The sequence below is a fragment of the Argiope bruennichi genome, chromosome 3 (genome assembly GCF_947563725.1).
Source record: "Argiope bruennichi chromosome 3, qqArgBrue1.1, whole genome shotgun sequence".
NCBI classification, from domain to species: Eukaryota; Metazoa; Arthropoda; class Arachnida; order Araneae; family Araneidae; genus Argiope; species Argiope bruennichi.
Window position 1 is genome coordinate 15,553,351 of NC_079153.1, and position 17,070 is coordinate 15,570,420.

Here is a 17,070-nt window from a genome sequence, read left to right on the forward strand (position 1 = left end):
CAACTCACTTTTATAGGAATTTTTTAAAACTTATATTGTTTTTTTTTAAACTTTTGCAAGAGTAATTTTAAATATAAATTAGCTTTGTTATTTCGATAAGTTTGAGATGGGAAATTCGCCAATTTCTCTTCAGCTCAAAAGTTTAATATTCCACAAGAGAACTTACTCATGAGACAAATGACCATTTAAAAATACATTATATATATTTAAAGATTAAGTGATAGTGAAATCTCAAAGCCTCAGTTAAAAGCTATCGTATAAAAAGGAAAACACATTTCTGCTTTCGAAAATGTTGTTAGATAAGATAAGTTGTCCTGGTTTGACAGCCTTGGTGTGACCTATTTTTGTATTCCCACATTAATAATAGATTCAGAGATATAATTGAGCCTCAGAATAAAATTTTCTACGGTTGAAAAAAGGACAAAAATTGGTACAATGTATTTGGGGAGACAAAATCCTTGTTAGTTTCATACTTTATCTTCTTCATCAGACTATATGAAAGGCAAAATAATAATAGTAATAATAATAATTACTACTATAGATATTTTATTCTATTGTGAAAAAAAATGGTAAAAACTTTTAAATGACTTTTTGATGACTTTTATATTCAATTATTGATTATTTAAAGACTTGACTTAAATTAATAATGTTTTGATGAATTCTTTTGTTCGATAAATTCCCTTTGGATTAACCTAAATAATTCCAAACCCCATCTAGATCTCCCACTTCAAATCAATAGCGCAGCAATCGCAGGTATCTTGCGTTTCCAGATATTGCCATTAGAGGGCACTGTGTCCCTACAGTCTGAACTCTTACCTGAGTGGCGAGGAATCCGGCAGATCACTCGGATCCGGCAGTCCTGTTTCGCTTACCGGACCAAGTGGAAAGTGGCGTTCCGAAGTTGTTGGGATAAAACTTGGCAACACCTGGCGGGAAGTTAGCCGCTGCTGTTCTAGTTCTTTTTTAGTGCCGTGTGCTCCGGAAAGAAGTATTTTCTCTCACTTTCCCGGATTTGCCCGGATTCGATTCGGGAAAAAAGGAAATGTGTCGAAAGTTTTCTTCGGAGTGGGTTAGAATGTTTGGAATTCTTTTTCTGACACTCCATTGGTGGGTGATAACCACGTGTGATGGAAAATCCTACGGTGGCATCGAAAGAGGAGGTAATGAGTTTTCTTTTCTTTTTTAAATGGTAATTAAAAGATAGTTAGGTATCATTATCTAATATTTCCCACATAAAGAAAAAAACTCAGCCATTTTTTTTCTGCAATAAAAATATAACTGTACATATATCTCTTTTATCATTAGCTTTACATTCTTTCATAAATCAATAGCCATATCAAATCATAAATATTAAAAAAAATGAAAATTGCCGATTGTTTTTTATTTAATCAATTTGGAAATATTTTATCTTACACTTATCAACTATTTGGCATCTTATTCCTTTCTTATTATTATTTGATCATATTGCTTATTATTTTAATATTTGAATTTTTTTTTATCGAATAAGTTTTTATCATAGAAAATGGATTTTATGTTAGTAAGACATAAATAATTTATTATGATAAATAAAATTCCTATGGCAATTGGGAAAAATTCACATGTATATTTATTTTCGTATGTGCATATTTTTAATTACTTAAGTATTGTTTCATTCTTAGAAAAAAAAAAAGAATTACCGTTATTACTTTTAAACCTTATATGAAAAACATAATACTAAATGTTCAATCTTAAACGTATTTAATGTATTACTAATATTGGGAAAGTCAGCTAGTCGTACATCAAATGAAACTAGGAACGGATAAATAATCATTTCATATTTATGATTAACTTTATTTACTTTTTATGCATTAATCAGTAATAATTGCAGATTATTTCATTTTATGACATCATATTAAATTAATATATTCAAAAATGGCAGAGTAGCATTAATTATTTATTTGACGGCAAAAAAAAGCATACAATATTTTAAGGGTAAAACGCAAGACTAAAAATATATATTTTTTCTTAATTAAAGTAATTTTTGGAGTATAATCAAACTAAAGAGCCAAAAGAATTTGGGTTTTAGCATCATTTGTCCATTTGTTGCGTTTGTAAAATTTGTTTTATATTTACTAATGTGTTTACTTTAAGTATCCTAAAAATGTAACTTTCTTTGTATATTTTTAAAATTTTTCTTTTTATTCAGCTGAATAAACTTCTTTCTTGGCAAAAATATCTTTTTTATTCGTATTGTACACTTCGGAAATATTTTTCTGACAATTTACAAAATAAACTCTGAGCCACTCAAAACTCTCTTTTTCAAAACTGAAAGAGAAATTACGTTTGAAGATAATCTGATACAGTTGTTTCGTTTTCTCCATTAAAAAAATCGGATTCATTTCTTTAAAATTTTTAGACGGATGTTGGCATTTTGCCATTTCAAAAGTAGGGCATCACAAAAATTTTAAGTAAACAAATAGATTATTGAAAACACGATTTAAAATTCAATTATGGCAATGCATAAATGAATAAATATTATATTTGTATCAAACAGAATTTTTTTTTATTAAGACAGAAATAATCTTATAAAAACATATTCCAATAAATTGTGCATGCTTCAATATGAAGGATAAAAAGATATTAATTGGAGAAATTTGCTAAAATATTTTTCAAATACATCTGATTAATAATTAAAATCAACTTGTAATTACCCACAATTCAACAGTGGAAGTTCAAATTTAAATTATAGCAGCGATTTTTGATAAGAAGAATTAAAATTGTTGGCAAAATACAAACTTGAAGGAAAGGAAGCAGTAATTAGAAGAAACAATCTAATTTATTTGCATATAATTTTTTAAAAAATAAAAAAATATATTATTAATTTTTTTTATTAATTTTTATCTCACTTTATTATGTTTCGATATGCCTTTGTAATTGAACTTTTCAAAATATATATACATACATATATATGTGGCGTTTCCTTTCTAGAATTTCAATAATCTTTAAAACTTTAAAATGCAAATTATAGTAGATGAAATGTTTATCTAGAAATCATTCATTTGCTCTAAAACTAAGCAGATAAAAAGAAAACCTTGAATTAATTCTTAAAAACTTTCACTTTTGCATTGAAAGCCTTATTCAAGGAAATTTAAGCATACTACAAACGGAAATAGGATTTTAAAACTACACGGAATTTCATATTTACTTATCCAATTAATAACTAAAGTTAAAAAAAAAAATGAGAGCATAGAATAGATATCGAAGGATTTCCATCTAATCGAGATAAAATCAACATATTTTGCAATCTTCCTACGAGAATTATTTATTTTTTAATTGAATTTTAATTCTATTCAATATTCGAAGGCATTTGTAAGAATCCAGGATTAAGCCTTATTTTTAGCTTCAGTTAATGAAATTTCTAGATTATTTTTAAAGCAAATTCTTTTTTTTTTACTTTTTACTCACGCTTATTCATTGAAAAGAAAAAAAAATGCCTATTTAGTAGGATAATATTTGTCAAACATTCAATTGAACTGAAGAAATTTTTTACAGAAAAGTAAAATATTCAATAAAAACAGAATTTTTTTCAGATAATTTATGGTGACTAGCTTCTTTGTGTTTTAATTAATTTTTTTTTCTTTTTCTCAATAACAAGCAGTATGTTTAATAAATTTTAAGAGAATGGTTTCATGCAATGCTATGATTTGTCGTTTTAAAGAATTTTTCGGGTGACATTTCATAGAATATTTACTAGGGCATTGATTTTTTTTACTATTTTTACATTATTAAAATATTATTTACAATAAAATTTATCCGACTATAAACTATTTCACATCGAAAGTTTAACATTTGTATAAATAGTTTTAACCGTCTAGTTGCATGTCTTACGATTTTTCTGGGTTGGGAATTTATCTATTTTCAGTAATTTAAGCTTGTTGTTAGCCTGTTTACATGTTACTTTTATTGCATTACTCACTTTCTTTAAAAAAAATATATATATTTGGATTTGTTAGCAAAGGCAACATCTAAATAGAGCTTTCTCCAAACTAAAATTTTATTTATATATATTGTTTATAACATATGGCTAAATAACTTCATTGAACATTAGCTTTCCAAGTAGAATAATTTTTAAAATTTCTAATTATACTCGACGTCATATGCAATTTCTCCATATTTACAAATTTTCTCCAATCGAAAAATTCAAAATTCAGTGCGTCTAAATTTTTTGGTGAAAGTCAAAGAGAGTGGAAAATTTGAATTTTATTAATGTGTGCCACTCAGAAAATGCACTAGACAAATTCATATAAGAAAATAATTTTCAGTGGTAACAATTATTTCCACCCTATTGTCATAATTACGATATTTATGAGAGAATCACTGATATTCGCCTTGACACCATTTGAAATTAACCGCTATGGACAAGATATATATCAAAAAATGAATGATGGTAATATATATCAGATGTCAAGTATCATGAAAAAAATATGATGTCTACTTCTAACCTTATTCTTTTCTTTTACTTCCTAGTTTTCGAATTTTTAATTTGCTAAACACATACAAGTGGTTACCAAAATAATGGAGCCTGTGAATAAAAGTGATATTTTTAAATGATCTTCGTAAGCATAAAGATTTAATAATAGCCATCAGGTTTTTTTTTTATAAATAGCAATATATATATTCTGGTAATATGTGTTAGCTTCATTAACGTTCTGTAATTTTTGGATTTTTTTCAAAAGCATATAATGTCGGACCTCTCAGATTTTCAAAGAGGCCCCATTGTAGGAGCCCGTCTAGCTGGAGCATGTGTGACTGAAACATTCCAACTTTTAGGCGTTTCTACAGGTACGGTTTCTAAAGTCATAGCGTAGTCATTCACACAGAGCAGCAGGACAAGGTCGCCAAAACAAAAAAAGTGAGGGAAATAAAAGCCCAGTGAAAGAGACCGACGGGTATTGAAGCGGATTGTAATGTCTAAAAAGCGAACAACTGCAGTTCAATACCCATCTGGATTCTTCAAAGTCAGTGATTACAGTTAGAAAGCACATTCATGAACAGGACATTTATGACAGAGCAGCAATTCCCAAACCACATGTCATAGATGTTAATGGTATACGTCATCTACAGAGGTGTCACACAAATCGTGTAGATTGATAAGTGGAAGAAAGTAATATAGTCTGACGGATCGTTTTCACACTTTTCCCTAAAACAGAACGGCTGCACGTTTGGAGGATACATGCAGAAGCGTATGATCGTGATTGTCTCCTTCCAACTGTAAAGCATGGAGGTGGATATGTCAGAATATGGGCAGCCATGCCGTGGTTTTCTGAGGAGCCAATCATAACTCTGAGAGGAAAGATCACTGGGAAGAAATATAGAAAAATTTTAGCTGACCACGTCCATCTTATGTAGCACACTTTGTTTCTTGCAAGAGATGGAATTTTCTAGGATGATAATGCACCTATCCATGCAGCGAGACTTGTCCAATCATGGTTTGATGAACACGAGGAAGAAGTTAAACATCCGCCTTGGCACTCACAGTCACCCGACTCAATATAATTGAATCATTATGGTCGATTTTAGAGCGTTCAATACGGAATTCATATCCTTCGCCAGTATCTCTCCCAGAATTTTCACAATATCTCGAGGGAGAGTGGTACAATATTCCTCTAAAAAATATTCAACACTCGATTCCTAGGCAAATCCAAGTTGTATTATATGCCAAATCCGGTCCTTTACGATACTTATAAAGAATTTTTTATAAATATAAGGTGTTTCCATTATTTTGGTAACCAGATGTAGGCCTTGATTCGTGTTTTTTCCACTTCGTCGCCATTTGAATTTGATTTTCAATATAGATACTGTGTAGCCACTTGACGGGTGAAATTGTTTTTGATGGAGAAAATTATTTCCATACATGGAAAGAGTCACGGACTTTATTACTTATAGAATCTCTGGCATTTTCTTTCACAAATTTTGAAACTAATCATTATGTAAAGATATCCTTCAAAGAAGGAACAATGGCAGTATAGATTAGTTGTCAGGTATCAGGGAACAAAATATGATGTCTACTTCTGTTCTTGTTCTCTTTTTACAATTCAGTTTTCGACATTTTTACTTTTACAGATTTTACTCTATGTTTAATTTTTTTTCAATTTGTTACTATTTGACTTTGATATTTGATATAGATACTGAGTGGCCAGTGTATGAAAATGTGTTCCCTCTTCTTCAATGATATATAAATAATTGTATAAGGAAGCTATAAAAATTTAATAAAGTGAGATAATAGATTTTGCCTTCAGAAATACATAGATAATAATAGCATTACTAAAGAAATCGTTTGCTATTGCTAAACTCTTCTTTTCCTGTTTTTGCTAAAATAAGATAAAAATTGCCGAGGTAGATAAAAATACCATTTTCACTAATGTTACGGAAGTATTGGTTATTTATAAAAATATTTTTATTTTTATTCCAAATGCTAAACTTTTTAGTCCAAATAATATAACTATTCTAAACGCAAGATGGAATGTATTCTTAACAGTAATGTTCAATAACATGATAAAATTTCATTCTTCTCTCATATGTTTCGCAACTAAAACTTTTGTAAAAACGTAACTTCAGTTTGAAACGCTGAATTGAAAGCTCTCCGTAATGATGCGAAGTATTGAAAATTGTGTCTTAAGTACTTAAAAAATTTTAAATTTGCAGTATTTCTTCTTTCGAAAATTTATTTTCCAGCAGAAATATGTTCCATTCCGTCTTTGTTTTAGTATAGAGATAAAAGTTTCATGTAATCGTATTTCATCCTATTAAAGTATTTTCAATTGATTTTTAGCTGATAATTTTTTTTTTATTCATTGTGCTAAAATCCGCAAACAGAAATGTCCAATGCATTTTACAACTGTGACTGTAATATTTAAGTGTATTATAAAAGAATGTTATAATTAATATACAATATTATACAACTTGCTTCTTGTGGATATTTTATATGTTTATTGACAAATCTTCAGAAATGATCTATTTGAAGGGTATTTAGTATGCATTAGTTTTTAACACTGTAAGGAAAATTTGGATGGTTTCGAGCGATCAACTGCTTGTCATCAAATTATGAAGAAAACCATTCTTTTTGTAATAAAGCTATTGATGCCACATGGCAAATTTTGACTTTCTCTATCTTATTACGAATTTTATAAATTTTTCAGTTGATTTCTTAACGTTATAGTAAATAATAATATATGAAAAAATAATTTAAAAAATATAAAAGAAATATAAAATGAAATATATAAAAGAAAATGTTTATATTAGAAATGCATATAATCAAATAAAGGCATTTTTATATTAATTTATTATATAAAAGCATATTATGCATATTAGTATTTATGCGCTTATAAGTATATAAAAGCGAAAGAAAATGCTTATTGTTGTATAAAAATTCAAATGAATAATAATATACTAAAAATTATTATAACTATCAACTATTGCACTTAATTTATAATGTGCTGTGTGTTAACGTTCTTGGATATAATTTCATTTAGAGCTGGGGTGAGTGAACTCCTGCCAAAACGTTTCCAGTTCACAACAAAACTAGACCAATGATAAATTATTCCGTGACTTTGTAGCTATTAATTTCTCGAATTACTCAATACTGAAAGAGAAAGAAATTGACCGTGAAGAGTTTCTGAAAAGTCGGCGAGCAATTAATTCAAATCTAATTAGAAGGAAATCAGATAGCATTTTCCCCGAAGAAAAGGCCCGGCCAAAGAAAGTGATTAAACGCATTCTGGGAGGGTAGGCTTTCGTACTAAGTGGCAGCAATCACTTTAATACAACCTTTTTGGGTGAAACAACTTTCCCTTGCCCGTCAGTCCATTCAGCCGATTAGCCAGAGATTGGATGATCTCCAGGGGCCTGCCTGGGTTTTCACACTTGATAACTTTGCTCCGGTTCCGGAGAGTTGGATGTATCAACAGTTCGGAGAGAAGTTTCAATTAGCAGATGAAAATTACTTTTTCTTATGTGTTATATGAGAAATTTGATAGTTTATAGTGTCCTTGCCAACGATAGATATCAAAGTTTACTATTTCAAGTTTCCTGAAACTGAAAAAGGATGATCTAAAGAATACTTTTTATGATTTTAAATATAAATATGCAAAGGAAAATAAGATTGGTCAAACAATCTGAAATTGCTTTTTAAAAAAAAAGATATTGCACTATAATAAAAATATTTAGTATTCTTCAATAGTTTTGCAATCATATTAATTTCAGAAAACATTTGCAATTAGCACTTAGATGGAGATTACTTTTTCTATTATATTCTGTATCATTCAGAGAAATCTAATAGTTTATAGTGTCCTTGCCAATAGTCGAAATTCAAAATTTCCTATTTCAAGTGTTCTGAAACTTGGAAAAGTATGGTCTAGAGAATAGTTTTTATGCTTTTAAATATAAATATGCAAGGAAAAATAAGATAGGCCAAATAATCGCAAAATGTTTTTTTTTTAATATTGCATTATAACAAAACTATTTGGGATGCTTCAACAGTTTTAACATTAGGTTAGAACTTCGGTGAGGAATTGCAATCAGCAGCCGGAAATTACTTTTTCTGATGTATTGTATTCTTTGTTTCTGAGAAATCTGATAGTTGTTAGTTTATAGTGTCCTTGTCAATGGTTCAAATCAAGGTTTCCTGTTTAAGATTTCCTGAAACTTGGAAACGGATGATCTAAAGAATTGTTTTCATACCTGTAAATATATATATAAGTACGGTGAAAAAATAGTTCAAACAATCGTAAATTTTTTTCTTAAAAAACAATGTTGCATTACGAATAAAAATCTTTGGGATGTTTCAATAGATTTGTAATCAGGTTAACTTCGGAGAGAAGTTGCAATTAGTAGATGTAAATTACTTTTTTCTGATATATTTTGTTCTGTATGTTTCTGAGGAATCTGAGAGTTTATAGTGTCTATGTAAATAGTACAAATCAAAGTTTCCTATTTCAGGTTTCCTGACACTTCGAAAATATTGATGCAAATAATGTTTTTCGTGTTTGAAAGTATAAATATGCATGGGAAAGTAAGATCGTTCAAAGAATCATTGGTTGTTGTTTTAAAAAATATATTGAATTATTGCAAAAATCTTTTGGATACATCAGCAGTTTTGTATTGAAAATATTTGTATATCTAACTTCGAAGAGATGGAGCATTTATCGAGATGAAAATTACTTTTTCCCCAATGGATCATGTTTTCAATGTTTCTGAGAAACTTGACAGTTTATAAAAGCTTTGCCAATGGTCTATATGAGTGGCCGGCAAATTCATAATCATCAGAACCAATTATCAAAAATCCAATGATTCAAATATCTTTTGTGAACTCATTTTTTAAAATCCAAATTATAAAGACATGTATATTTACTTGAATAACAATAATTAGGGTACTGTTATTCAATTTATGATGGTACTCTTACCCTGGATTTTAATAAAAACGAAGGCTTAGATAACATGTCTTGCTAGGCAAGATTTGCCGACAACTGGTCTAAATGAAAACTTCTTATATCAAGTATCCTGAAACACAAGATCTTAGATCTATTTAAAGAAATATTTTTTTACAATGTTTGTTCGACAATTGTTTATTTAAAAACTATAGTCTTATGGAATTATGTATTATTAATCGCATGTCAATGGTTAAGAAATCGTTTATCTTACTATCTTTAATGATTTATTTTATTTCGACGATTAATCGCCAGATGAGTTAATATGAAAATTCCCTTCACCGAATATGCATTGTTTTCGTTTGATTAAAACCAAAATTTGGCAAAATTTCTACACATGTCAGTACAAATTTAAGTACGAAAAATCTTATTTAAACCATTGAATCATCTGAGTTTTGGAGTTTTTATATGAATGTGGAAGTAAAACCGATGGATGCTTAACCTTTTAACAGATTCCAGGGAATATTTAATATGGATATACTTTTGAGATGCTAAAACTGCTTACTAAATACAATTTATACTAAATCTGCTTTCCAAATACAATTTATCCAAGTTGTTTCATTTTTGTGTTATCTCGTTAGCATGCGTGCGAAGGAACAGATTGACATGCGGTCTACCACTTGCACGATTTGATTCAGAATTTAACATATCTTCACTTTAAATGAGATTCATGAGGGTCATAATTCTATCATGTTATTTTGTTTAGTCATTATCATTTTAACTTAAATTTGGGCTACCGGAACGGACAGACGTACTCTGAATCAATCGTGTTCAAATTTTGATAAAAAATTACAAATTTGATATAACAACTATATACCAAATTTCATGTATCTGAGTCAAAGTGCTTTTGAGTTATGATATTCACAAACAGGCATCATTTTGAAAATGATTTTTTTTCCGAACACGGGAATATCTGAAAATTGAACATTCGTCAAAATCTCAGACTCGAATTTTGGGATTATTGCGTATATTTCTTTTTGTACAAGAAAAAATAAAATAACTCACAAAGAGGAAGTAATTTTTTTATGGTTTAATTTTGTAATTTCGATTGATAGTCATACAATGTGGATGTTATCCTTAAAAATACGATTAATTTTGTCTTTATATTCAATTGATACCATTATGCAACAATGAGTTTGCGTAAATATTTTAAATTCAAAACATATGTTTATCTAGTCAAACAATTCAGATGTTCTTTTATTGAGATCTAATTTTAGTTGTTAATCAACCAATTTGTCCTTGCCTTTCATTTAATGAATACCACAGGAAAATGTGGCTTGCAAAGCCAATAAGCAACTAATTGGTTTTTGGAGAGCAGAGAATTTATGTGTCTTTAAAAGTAATGTAAAGATGTCTTTCTAATTAGCTAACCTTCTGAGAATGAAACTTATCCTACTGTCATATATATCCAAGGTCTTAATATGTTCATAATCTCAATTTAGCGCATTTGTAGAAGCATAAATATGATCATTGATTATAATAATAAATGTATATTATTAAATTTTGAAATTTATCAGAAATGTTCAACTAACTCTAGTTCAAAAAGAAATAATTTAAGAAAAGTATTTTGTTTTTTGTTATGATGATTTTACAAAGTAATAAAAAAAGCATCTGTTTGAAAAATTTATAATTAAATTATTCTCTATAATGTATTAATGTAACATTATGTATTTTTATATATTAAAGCAGAATACTAGATTAAAAGTTAAAGGCTAGACTAGATGAATTATTAAAAACAGGCTTCGTAGTTTTTAAAGACAAAATACTTCTATTCCTCAGAAAAGTGATCTTAGAATGTCATGCAACGTAAGGGATATTTTTCGCTTAAGTAAATACGCATACGTTAAATACCATTAAATGAAGTAAATCATACATAAAGAATTTAGTTATTGGTGCAGATGTCTAACACACTTCCATCTAGAACTCTTTTCTTTCAATTAGAATTTCTTTTTTCAGAGATTGTAGTTTCAATTACTTTATGAAACTACGCCGTAAACAAACTGCTTATTATTTCTTAAATTATAATGAGTGCTTTTTTCTTTTCTTCATTATACCAAGATCTTTTCCAGATATCTCCAGAATGATAATATCCAACAGTTTCTCATAAATTTCTCTTTATTCTGGATTAAGCATTTAAATAAAATAAGGATAAAAAATTGCCTTCTATATAATTATGAGGCCATGGATATATCTATAACTCTATCTACGATCATACCCAATCGTTTCATTCTAGAAACTTCCACTCGATCTGAATGCTCTGATGATCTTATTCTCTCGGGCTTCTATCCATCCTCGACACCAATGCATGACAGCCACTCATGCACATCCGACCTCAACATCATTCGACAAACCCAGTTCCGACAGCTTTCACTTCTCTGTCTTCCAACTGCCCCTCCCCAATCCAAAGCTCAACTGCCCACACTTCCTTTTTTTTTTTTTTTTTTTTATCGCTATCCTATTTCTTGGAAAGGAGGGAAAGAAACAGACCACATTATCCTCAAGCGTATGGGGAAAGACATCTTCCGTTCGCTCTCTCCTACTCATGCTCTTTGATATTAAACGCTAAATAGTCCATCCAGATTCAAGTTGAATGAATTCCGAATGATTCACAAGTAATCATTCACAGTGATTGAAAGGCAGTCACTACAATGTGACTGTTTTTAACAACTTCATTTTTCTAATAAAGAAGGTGAATGATTGTATATATTGTGCTAAGTGTGACAATGTATAGTTGCTGTGATAAGTTTGGTGGTGATTACGAATATACGACTAATCACCGGTAATTATACATGATCACTAGATTCTTCACATTTATCGTAACAAAATTAAACCAAAAAAAAAAAAAAATTAAGAATCCGGCCTGAAGACCTTCTAAGGGTTACCCTCAAGCAAAAAAATTTCTGTGAGGAATAAAGACTAAATTTTCCAACAGAATTAAAAATTACTAAAATGTCCATTCTGTTGGACTTTTTTTCCCCTATAAACTTGGTTTTTATTACCATTGACTTGATTCATCTATGTTTAAGTAGTAGCTGCATTTGCGCTCTCTAAATACAATGGTGCTTTTTCTGTTCTTTTTTTAGTTTTTAGTTTGAATCAGAAATAATTTTTTAGTTGTGATACCGAAATAATTTAGTTTCGTTTCCAAAATAATTTTAATTTTAGATTGTCTCAATAATAGGTTTTAATTACCTAATAATTATATTTTTGGTTACTTATATATATATATATATATATATATATATATATATATATATATATATATATATATATATATATATATATATATATCGTACAGATTTAGGTAAAAATTATTCATAATCTACTTAGAAAAAAGATTCTACATTTTAGCAGCTCATTAACATATATCAGTATTTAAAATAAGAAAATACCTTTAAATTCTGTAATATTTTCATCCTATAATAATCCTTAAAATGAATTTTGCTTATATATAATATTAGAAACTTTGTTCTATAATATGATACATACGAATGAAAAGCAAAATCAAAAATATTTCGCTGAATGAAAATCAAATTTAGGCTCCCTGGCTAAAAATTCGATATTAAAATTGAAATATTAATTAATAATATTGATGAAATCATGTTAGCTATTTGAAACAATGTAAATTGTATACAACTCATACCCTTCATTTATTTACATATTGTTTTTTTTGAAATTCAAAAAATATTGGTATTAATTAGTTCCAAATAATATAAAAATATTATCACGAAGACGCATATCAGGTATGCATAAAATTATTCTTAAATGCAAAATAATTATGTGTTGAAGGGTTTTAAATTTAAATTACCTCCTTTTAAAAACTTGTCTTGAATAAATCTTTAGGTAAGTGTCATTTAACTACTTTCTTTAATTAATGTAATAGATGCTTATACGTTTTTTAGCTGTCATCCATAAATTCATAATTAACTATTAAGCATTTTTAATGCAGCATTATTTTAGATTTAATAATTATAAAAATGCATTTTCGAATATTCTAAAATAGTTAAACAAAGTAATTTTCTAATAGCTGAGATTTTGAAATACCATTTTTTCCAGAATATAATTCTATAGCATTAATTCATAATAATTTTAATTGTTAGAAAAATAATATGGTTGTATAGTAATGCATTATTAGTTTAATCTTTGCATTTTTCTGCATCGTATTTAAAATAAATTTATTAAATTTCTCAAGTAAATTTATAATTCATAGTTTCTAAAATGCTTACAGTTTAGTTATGATTATAGTAAAAATTAACACATGATATGATTAAAAGCAGTTATGAAACACAAATAAAATAAGAGATATTTATTAATAAATTTTAAGATTTCAGAAGAATATGAAATGAAATATTTTATACTTAATCCCATGAATCTAATGATATCTATTAGGAACTTATTAATAAATAAATTTTATTCTATTTAAATACAATAATACAGTATATATAAGTATATTTTATAAAAAAGATATAGGAAATATATTCTTGGTGTACATATGTAAAAATCTATATAAAATTTAAAGAAGATGAATAATAAGGATTGGCCCAGCCTTAAGAATCTGGTTTATCCATAATAAGCACCTTTAGTTTTCTTTTCTTAGAAGTCTGAATAAAACCTTAATAAATTTTAGTTTATCTGCCTGTTGTTGCTACATTCAGAAGTCGCTTATAGAATGCCATCAAAAAATATCATTTCTTATTTTTTTGAAAATTATTTTTTATTAATAATTATTTTTTATTATATTTTTAAAATAATCCTCAGGCAACTAATACAATTTCTATGGAATTTCAATCTATTTAAATATTCAATTTTTCTAATACATCCCACAATTTGCAATTCTTTCACTTTGAAGTATGTTTTGAAATTTATTTATATTTATTCAATATAAAACTATTCATGACAGAATTTCAAAAGTGCTTGCTTAGCTAATTCAATTACAATTTAGAGGAATCCTGATTAAAAAATAATAGTTACAGAAAGAAAATTATATTGAGTGTTCATAGTACAAAACACCAATCTTCTCTTGCATAAGAATTATTCATAGAACATTCTAAACACAAAAAAGCATTGAGAATGCAAGAAAGCCACCAAAATTACAATTCGAGATTAATTAAAAATAAATATAAATAATTTCTAAAATAACGATATAAAAAAGACGTAGAGGAAATTAGTCAATTTCAAAAAGATATAATTAACTGATTAATAATTATATATTTTTGTTGCCCACCGATGTGATGATGAGGAGCAACTCCATATGTGCCGACATTCTGACACAGGGGTAGTGCATCTTTTCGCTGATCTAGGAGTCCCGGCTTCGAGTCCTGGTTCGGGCATGGCTGATTTCCTTCTGAGTTTTATCTGTGATGTGTGTAAATGTGTCCCCCTGTAAAAAGGGGCTGTGCAAGTGAATGTGACGCATGAAGTAGTCCAGTCTTAGTGGTCCTAGTACTTGGCCCTAATTGGCGCTACTGAAAAAAACAAAAGACGCTCGCTCGGCTTAAACCGCTGCCAGATATCAGTCACCGGGCTTTTAACGTACCGTAAGTCACATCACAACAACATCACAACGTAATGCTTAGAAGTCAATTCTCCGTCCCATTAAGGTTTGGAATTACGAAAATCATCCCCAAATGGACTTCATGTTGCTTTAAAAACGAAAGAATAAATTTTAAATAATAATCGTGGTTAATCTTTATTTTAGAAAATGAATAATTAATCAAGAATTCTTCCAGGAAATGTATTCTGTTCTGAAAATCTCTTGTGTCACTTCAGAGCGAAATTCTAATCTAAAAAAAATGTACAAAATTGTACTGGATGAAGTTTAAATGAAAACTCATTTTCATGTTCTCTTTCAACAAAAAATTAAGGAAAATAAGCATTGAGATAGTATGAAACAATCCATGAATTTTATAAAACTTTACTTTTTAATCATTCTGTTAAGACGAAAAAAAATGTTTTTTAAGTATTATTGTCATATATGTACATAAAGTTAAAATTGGCCTTTTTTTTCAGATAAAGTGCAAATATCTAACTTTTAATTTAACATGGATGTTCTCTATATTAATTTTAAAATTAGAATCCTAATAGCAATATTATTTAACAGAATAAAATGAATTTAAGTCTCAATTTCATTTATGTCGGTAAGTATTAAGGTAAACTTACATAATTTTAAGATTTTTTACAACTGTAAATTCTAAAGAGATAGATAAAATATAAGAGCTTCAGAAAATATTTAACTAGTTTGTAATTCACGACTATACTTTCCGTTTCTTGCTGACGTTTTCGCTTTCACAAACTTTAACTATTCTTAACAATGACAAGAGTCTGGTCGCATAATTTAACATAGAAATTTCCTTAACATCTTTGATTCCAAGAAACATTTCTCTTAAATCCCGGTTTTTATGTTTATTACATAAACAAACATCCGAAAGAGAAAAAAAAATCATACATTTGGCATAAGAAATCCATTTTATTTTTCCTCGGTCGCATCCAACAATCCGAGCGGATTTAGAATTTAAAGCAGTCGCATTTAAATTTTATGTCTTTCGACAAAGTAAAACTTGCTTTTATAAGGGATTACGTTAACGTAAAAATACTGAAAAGTGGAGGACGGAAGTAGGTTGAGTCACTTGTGCTGTAGATAAATGGGAAGGATTACGCAATCTGACTTGGGAGATAAAGTAACATGCTATCTCGACTACTCTTTCCAGGCAGTAACTGCAGCCTTGGCTGAATCTCCTGAAGACTTCAGTTGGCACAACGCAGCTTAGACCGACACAAGTTAAACTTCAGAACAAGATATTAGCATTAGAAAGCGAAGTGATAAAATACTCGAGTTAAGCCTGAATTGCACTCAAGTTATGGAAATTCGAGGGAAATGTAAGCAGTATATTATGCGCTGTTATATAGTATTATATGAATGCAACATGAACATAAAATGGAGTTGGAGCATATATAATATAAAATGAATAACGCATATATTAAGATAGGTTTAAAAGCATCTAAGTCAGAAAGTGAAAGATTTAAAAAGATAATTAATATATTTTATAGTATTTAAAATGATCATAACAAAAAAATTATAGTAGGTTCAGACATAGAGTGATTGAGAAATACGAATCTGAGTAAGAACATTGTAGACTCTATATCCTGGGTGCACTTTTAGCTATCATTATTGTGCGCTTCATTAACAAACCCTTAGTTATTTGAATACATATTCAAGGCAAAATATACTGAAACTGCTCAGATAAGGCCTTTTAGACAATCATAATTTATAATTCTAAATAATATCCCCCCTCATTTATTCAATTCCTACAATTAAAAATTTGCCCATGTAATCAATTAATATATTTTATAGTATTTAAGATGATTATATCAAACAACGATATAGTAGTTGAGACATGGTGTGCCTTTGGAGCAGGAATCTCAATTAGAGCATTGAGGGCTCGATATCCTGAATGTAATTTTAGTTACCATTATTTAAAAACTTATAGACTACAGTGGTCTTCATCAACAAATACCTAGTTGTTTGAATAAATATGCAAGGCAAGAAGGATTGGAACTGCTAAGATCAAGCCTTTTAGACAATCAGAATTTAAAATTCTAAATAATA

The 17,070-nt window shown here is 28.5% G+C and overlaps 1 protein-coding gene across 1 annotated transcript in view; it reads left to right on the forward strand.

The window, feature by feature from the left end:
* The first annotated feature begins 848 nt into the window (after positions 1 to 848).
* The window catches only part of LOC129963412 (hemicentin-1-like), a 710,215-nt gene continuing 693,993 nt past the window's right edge, over positions 849 to 17,070 (forward strand). Inside the window, exon 1 of the mRNA XM_056077767.1 lies at positions 849 to 1,160. Within this exon, the coding sequence (XP_055933742.1) occupies positions 1,043 to 1,160 (118 nt within the window). The 5' untranslated portion in view covers positions 849 to 1,042. The remainder of the gene's footprint in view (positions 1,161 to 17,070) is intronic.